Source organism: Prunus dulcis, chromosome 4 (assembly GCF_902201215.1).
Source record: "Prunus dulcis chromosome 4, ALMONDv2, whole genome shotgun sequence".
In the NCBI taxonomy this organism is placed as follows: domain Eukaryota; kingdom Viridiplantae; phylum Streptophyta; class Magnoliopsida; order Rosales; family Rosaceae; genus Prunus; species Prunus dulcis.
The window spans coordinates 9,950,652-9,958,150 of NC_047653.1; the positions used below are offsets into that span (position 1 = coordinate 9,950,652).

The 7,499-nt window shown below is 42.2% G+C and overlaps 1 protein-coding gene across 1 annotated transcript; it reads right to left on the minus strand.

Moving 5' to 3' along the window:
- Positions 1–5,298: 5,298 nt before the first annotated feature.
- On the minus strand, positions 5,299–7,299 carry LOC117623892 (polygalacturonase-like). Its single transcript, XM_034354910.1, has 3 exons — positions 7,061–7,299; positions 6,531–6,839; positions 5,299–6,368 (listed from the first exon to the last, which is right to left on the minus strand). The coding sequence occupies exons 1-3, from the start codon at positions 7,193–7,195 to the stop codon at positions 5,607–5,609; spliced, it is 1,206 nt and encodes a 401-aa protein (XP_034210801.1). The 5' UTR covers positions 7,196–7,299; the 3' UTR covers positions 5,299–5,606.
- Between the last annotated feature and the right edge of the window lie 200 nt (positions 7,300–7,499).

The window sequence follows — 7,499 nt, forward strand, 5'->3', positions numbered from 1 at the left end:
TGCAGGCATTGAAAGGCAACTCACAACCCCATACACACCACAGCAAAATGGTGTGGCAGAGAGGAAGAATAGAACTATAGTAGAAATCGCTAAGTGTTTGCTGTTGGAGAAGAAAATTCCATTTGATTTATGGGCTGAGGCAGTCAACATATCTGTGTATATTTTGAATAGGTGTCCAACTAAAGCCTTGAGCAAAAGGACACCATTTGAGGCTTATGGTGGGAGGAAACCAGGAGTTAAGCATCTAAAGGTATTTGGTTCATTGTGTTATGCTCATGTACCAAAACAGCAAAGACAGAAGCTAGATTTGGCAAGCAAAAGGTGTATTTTCTTGGGGTATGGCAGCTGTGAAAAGGGATACAGGCTGTACAATATTGAAACTGAAAAGGTTATCATTTCAAGAGATGTGATATTTAGTGAGAATGAGTGTTGGGATTGGAATACAAAGAAGGAGACTAGTGTGAACATTCAGCTCACTGAAATCAGAGAAGAAGAACGAGGAGCAGAAGGGAGTTCTTATGAATTTGAAGAACAATTGGAAGTGAATGAGATGCCTAGCTTAAACACTGAAATCAGTGACCAAGAAAGGGAAGCAGGATCACAGGATGTTGATCATACTCCTCTCAAGTACAAGAGCATTGCAGAAATTTATGAAAAATGCAACATGTGCATTATTGAACCAGAAAGTTTTGAAGAGGCAGCAAAGGATGACTCTTGGAAGAAAGTAATGGAAGCTGAAATCACCATGATTGAGAAGAACAATACATGGGAGCTTGTGAATAGACCATTTGATAAACCAATCATTGGAGTCAAATGGATCTATAAGACTAAACTGAACCTAGATGGATCTGTGCAGAAGAATAAGGCTCGGCTGGTGGCAAAGGGATATTCTCAAAAGCCTGGAATTGACTTCAATGAGACCTTTGCACCAGTGGCTCGACTTGATACTGTGAGAACCTTGGTGGCTGTGGCTGCACAGAGAAACTGGAATCTGTTTCAACTGGATGTAAAGTCTGCATTTCTTAATGGAGTGCTAAATGAAGAAGTATATGTAGATCAACCATCTGGTTTTGTGATGCAAGGAAGTGAAGATAAAGTGTATAAGCTGAAAAAGGCTTTATATGGTTTGAAACAAGCTCCAAGAGCTTGGTATGATGAGATAAATTCTTATTTCATCAAGACTGGTTTTTATAGAAGTCCAAGTGAAGCTACTTTGTACACTAAGATGTCTACAAGTGGTATTCTCATTGTGTCTCTATATGTAGATGATATTATCTACACAGGAAGCTCAAAAGAAATGATGGTTGCATTCAAAGATGATATGATGAGACAATATGAGATGACTGACCTAGGACTGCTGCATCATTTCCTTGGTCTTGGGGTCCTACAAACTGATTCTTGCATCTTCCTTCACCAGAAGAAGTATGCAAAGACCTTACTTGACAAATTTGGACTTAAGGATTGCAAGTCTGTTGCAACACCTCTGGCAGTGAATGAAAAGTTGTCAAAAGTGGATGGAAGTGAACTAGCAGATGAGACATTGTATAGGCAAATGGTGGGGAGCTTGCTCTATCTGACTGCAACCAGCCCAGATATCATGTTTGCAGCAAGCCTCTTGGCTAGATTCATGCATAATCCAACCAAGAAGCACATGGGAACAGCAAAGAGAGGGCTGAGATATGTTCAAGGCACCATAAACTATGGAATTGCCTATGATAAGGGAAAAGGAGCAGTGTTAATAGGCTATTGTGATAGTGATTGGAGTGGAAGTGAAGATGACATGAGGAGCACATCAGGCTATGCTTTCAACTTGGGGTCAGGTGCATTTTCTTGGGCTTCAATCAAGCAAAGTAGTGTTGCTCTGTCAACAGCAGAGGCTGAGTACATGAGTGCAGCAGAAGCTACTGCACAGGCTATGTGGCTGAGGTTTGTGTTATCTGATTTTGGAGAGGAACAGATAGAACCAACTCAGTTGTTGTGTGACAACACTTCAGCTATTGCTATATCAAAGAATCATGTTCATCATCACAAAACCAGACACATCAACCGCAGGTTTCACTTCATAAGAGATGATCTACAAAATGGTGAGATTGACTTGCTATATTGCAAAACAGAAGAGCAGCTTGCTGACATTTTCACCAAGCCTTTAGCAAGAGACAGATTTGAGTATTTGAGGAAAGCTCTAGGTGTTATTTCAGCACAACACCTAGAAGGGAGTGTTGGTGTATAAGTGTGGCTGCTGAAATGAAATTAGAATAGGAAGGTTCTTGTAACACCCCGACCCCAAATTTCCCCAAATTTAACCCTTATTTAATTATTTAATTATTTAAGGGTATTTTAGTCATATTTTTAACCGGAGAGAGTTTGGGACCGTGAATTGTATTTTTGGATAGGTCGCACTGAGACGAGTTCATAGACACGTAGTGGGCTCGAATCGGAGTTGTAACGAGAGAGATATGGTCAAAAGAAACCCAGTGGCACAATCGTAAATATTTTGAAATGGGATTTTTTATAAAAATCTGGTTTTCTCTCTCTCTCTCTCTCTCTCTCTCTCTCTCTCTCCCGCGATCTCTCTCCCTCTCCCGTCGGCTCTCTCTCTCTCTCTCTCTCCTCGTATCTCCGGCCACCGGCCGCGGCTGCGGTCGGGACCGGTGCCAAAAGAACCGGCTCGACCTCGGCGTCACGACCCAGCCCTCCCCCGACATCGGCCGCCGCTCCAGCCGCCGGAAAATGGCGATTTTCACCCGGAACTTCGCCGGCTCCGATCTCCCTCCTCCGGCCGCCATTTCTGGCGATCAAGGTATGGAAATTCATCCCCTCTGCATGCTCTAGCTGATGGTTGGGTAGGATTAGATCGATTCTTAGCGTAACCAATTCGATTTTCGAATTGAAAATCGGCCGAACTTCGACCTCCGTGATCGGCCATTTCCGGCCACTTTTTTGGGGTTGTCCAAGAACAAAAGTGACTCCAAATGGGGTGTTTTACCTAGGGTAGGAGTTTGGAGTCTCGGTTCCAAGATTTTTCGACGGACCGTAATCGCTTTGGACACCCGGTCTGCCCGCGCGTGTGGCGGCGTGTGGGCGAGGGTGGTGGCGTGTCTCTGGGCAGTTTTGAGGTCCTCGTGCCGTCACGAGCGCGTAGGATTTCGCGGATCTCAATTCGGACGTCGTTTGACTATCGAGCGGATATCGCCTATCGGGCGTTATCCGGGTTCGATAGGTTGGGACCGTTGGATGGTCTCGAAAATAATATATGTTAAACTAGGTATTTTTAGGATCGCGGAGGAATTCACGGATCGTGAATCGGAGCCCCGGATGTTCCGATTCAATAATTTAAAGTTTATATTTTATATTAACCGTTAGATCGTGCGATCGTGAGCGATCCGACCGTCCGATCTGAACCAAACTTGCAGGACAAGTGTCCTATACCTTATAGAACCCATAGGAACTTTCGGATCGGAATTTGGAGGTCGTAGGTCCCGTGGGCCCGTTTGACCAGGGTTAGGGTAGTTTGACCCTTGGTTGACCGTGAGTCTCCCGGATTAATCTCACCTTCCCAGGGGGATTATCTGGTGCTAGACTATTGTTGGGGTTTACGCAATATTAGAATATTTGTTTATATAAATATAATTATATATATGTTTGTACAAGGGTACAAAAAGAGTCTAGAATGTCAGTTTGGAGTGCTATACGCACTACCTTAAGTACCTCCCCGGATTTTGGATTCACTACGAGTACCACCAAGTGAAAGTTAGGTCCCACGTGGCGTAGGTTATCCGGCGTGTGGACAGACCCCATACGTGGCGTTGGTTGTACCGGCGTATGGGGAGATTTGTGATATTGTGTTGAGGTCGCACGTGGCGTAGGTTATCCGGCGTGTGGACAGACCCCATACGTGGCGTTGGTTGTACCGGCGTATGGGGAGATTGTGAGATATTGTGTTGAGATCCCGCGTGGCGTAGGTTATCCGGCGTTGGGACAGGCCCCATACGTGGCGTTGGTTGTACCGGCGTATGGGGAGTTATGTGATATGATGTGCAGGTCTCACGTGGCGTAGGTTATCCGGCGTTGAGACAGACCCCATACGTGGCGTTGGTTGTACCGGCGTATGGGGAGATATGTGATAGTATGGCATGGTCACACGTGGCGTAGGTTATCCGGCGTGTTGACAGACCCCATACGTGGCGTTGTTTGTACCGGCGTATGGGGAGATTATGTGGAATACAGAGAAATGAAATGAGGTATCGCCTAAGTGGGGAATTAGGTTTTACGAGAGAACTACGTGTGGCTTGATCCCTCAAGGAGGGTACGTAGGCAGCCTAAGGTTGTTAGGTGCAGCCGCAGACTAAATATTAGTCATAAATTTATATTTGAATTTATTGTTGCCTTGTTCGAGGCATGAATTGTTTTGTTAGTGTGTTTGGTAGTTTGTTGAGAATTTTTGGAAGGCCGAAGGCCATTTATGTAAATTGCATGAAATTATATTGTGCATGCTGCCAGTTGGGGATATTAAATGTGTTTTTATGCAGGTTGAAATTTTGGGAAATGTCTAATTTATAGGGGAGACTCTGCCGAATTTTCGGCAGAAAGTCCCGGTCTTTAGTGAGTGGGCCCGGCATCGAGGTGATGTCAGGAATCCCAAAGGATTCGTCTCGAAATATGGAAAAATTCGGGGCGGGTCCTTTCAGTTCTATTCTAGTTAGGAAGGCTGCATTGGATCACAGTCCAAGTGTACAGCAAAGAATGTAATAGCATTTGCCACTTGTCATTGTCTCATAGGGTAATGATTGAATGGCTAGATTGAGTGATGTAATAGGGAATATTTTTCTCTCTAACGGTTTTGTCAGTGACATAATATATGCATGTTTTTGGTGCTGAGCTAATTCACAGCCAGCATTCTTCTCCAAGCTCTCTCTCTCTCTCTCACAGAAATCTGACCACTCTTTACTCTAAAGCTCTCTGCATTTTCATTGAAATATATTACATGTTTGATTGAATCTATATGCAAGATAATGTTCTGCATGCTAACAATATCTGTGAGTTTTATTAAATCTTACCACAAACTTTTGAACCGATTTTTTTGAGGACTTATCTCTGCAGAGGTCCTCCTAACTTCCTTGATTTCTTTTAATTTCTTCTGGTTGGAGTCAAATTACCCTGCAATTTTCGGTCGTGTGTTTGCTTAATCTGCGTCTGTGAAATAACTCATTGACTTCCAACAAACCCCGTAAAACAGAGCCTATTAATTCATGCTATATTACCTTGATTTAATGTTCAAGTTTCATATAAACACGCAAATGCAGTTAAAATCCAAATAATAATCACCACATTGAAACGAACTCCTTGAGCTAATTTTTGTTCCCGACGAATACTAGTACATGATTAGTCTGAACAAACAATATTTAAAGCCAGAAGTTATTACAAAAAGCAGCAATATTCTGTTGCTGATGTGATTCTTAGATACGTACATCACCACCCATCATTCAATTAAGTATGAAGGAGGGGGTGAATACCCTATTTTATATATATATATATAACAAACCATTTTAATCTGTCTTTATCTCTTTCTCTATCTTGGATGTAAAGATGTCGTAGGTGAACTAATATCAGGCAACAGCTCGTGTATTACAAGCAGCAGGATCAACATGCCCAGCCACAGCAGGCTTCACGTTTTTACATCTAAATTGAGTCTCCAAACGGTCATCCCCTACGACGAGAACTCTCAAGTCGATAAACCTGATGTCCTTACATGCGTCGGGAGCAGTGCCACACTCAAGAATAACGACACGAGGGTCCACGGAAGTGCCCTTAATGTTCTTGAAGCTCACATTTTCCACCTTAACTTTGGAGGGGTTTGTCGTTCGGCACTGTTTTGATGGGCAATGCTCCTGGTCTAAGATTATAGCCATGTTCTGAAGATAGTCGAAAATAATGTCTTCAAAAACCAAATTAGAGATGGCTATATTAGCATTAGAAGCCGCCGAACTCTGGATCCTAATTGCACCCTCAGTGTGTGAGAAGGTACAGTTTCTCACCGTCACGCCCTTAATCGGCTCCTCTTTGCCAGTGTTGCCTAGGACACTCACACCAAGGCCATTGCCTTGTGAGCAGGTCATTTTTTCGATGTTGATCCCAGTGTTTCCATCTAGGATAGTGACACAGTTGTCGTGAAGGATTTTGATGTTTGTATTGATGATGTTAATGTTTGTTGACTTTTCGATCAGGATTCCCTCCCCACCTTTGATGCCAATGTTAACATTGTCCACTGTCATGTTTATTGACCGGTAAATGCCAATGTGACCGCCGACGCTATTGTTCGATGTTATGCCTTGGATGTGTGAATCCTTAACCATAGCGAAAACTAAATTCTGCATTCAATCAAAGAAGCATTAAATAATCCCGATCGAACAGATCATAACTTCCGTCTTCATTTTGTTTGAAGAAGTTCTGAGTTCAAAACTCATGTATGATAAATAGTTGTTGAATAAACAAACAAAAAAATTAAAATTATTGAGAATGGGGATGCGTACTAGGGGCGGTTGTTCGCATTGTTTAGCTTTAGTACAATTGCCTTCAAATCCTTGGCCATCAAAAATGCCATCTCCTGAGATGAACAAGTTGTTAACCTGCGTGAAACTAATCCACGCATTAGGGTGCGCACCTCCAGTTACCGACTGCTTTTTTGAAGACTGCACTGTTCCGTCAACCTTAAAGTGAATAGTTTTTGCTTTGCAGGGCCCTGCAAAATCAACCGGACCAACTATATATGTTCCTTTTGGTATCACATATCTGTTATTTTGCCTCTCGCTGCAGGCTTGTGTCCATGCTTGTGTGAAAGCCTGAAAATTTACTCACGTAACAAGAAAACATTAGTTTGATGAGAAACAATTCAGTTGGCTTGTAAACTTTTTCATAACACCAAAAGTATCACATAGCACACTAAATTTTATTCGCCGAATGACGTGATAGTATTTGATTGTTCGATGAAAAAACTAAAGTTTATTTTGTTAGAGAAAAATCTGAGTTTCAATATCATGATCGAGAGTTAGTTGTTTGTTACCTTGGTATCATCTGTCTTGCCATCACCCTTGGCTCCAAATTTAACGACATCAACACTGATAGCTTTGGCTTTGATGGCACATATCGCCACCAAGAACAAAAACCAGGTAATTCCATGAATAAATTCTGAACCCATGTTTTAGAATTGTATTTGTACAACTTTTAGCCTCTGATAATCTCAATACTGTTGGATTCAGGATCGTTCTCAAAGGGTGCATTTTATAGTGTCAAAAAGGAAACTCGCCACTGCAAAATTGTGAACCAAAATTTATGTGGACCACTACTAATCTCTTAAGTCCGATTCAGGTGCCGACTTTCTTTTATTTATTTAGGGAAACTTGCATAAATGCAACATGAACTTTTAAGCATGTGTACGTTTACCACCAAGATTTTTAATTTTAATTATTAACCACCTGAATTTTGTAAAATGTTACAATTAA

Excerpts from the sequence above, each read along its gene's own strand:
- LOC117623892 (XM_034354910.1), bottom strand. The coding sequence starts at position 7,195 with ATGGGTTCAGAATTTATTCATGGAATTACCTGGTTTTTGTTCTTGGTG. Across the intron at positions 6,840-7,060 it reads GCAAGACAGATGATACCAAG|GCTTTCACACAAGCATGGAC; the intron begins GTAACAAACAAC and ends GTAAATTTTCAG. Across the intron at positions 6,369-6,530 it reads AATGCGAACAACCGCCCCTA|AATTTAGTTTTCGCTATGGT; the intron begins GTACGCATCCCC and ends GATTGAATGCAG.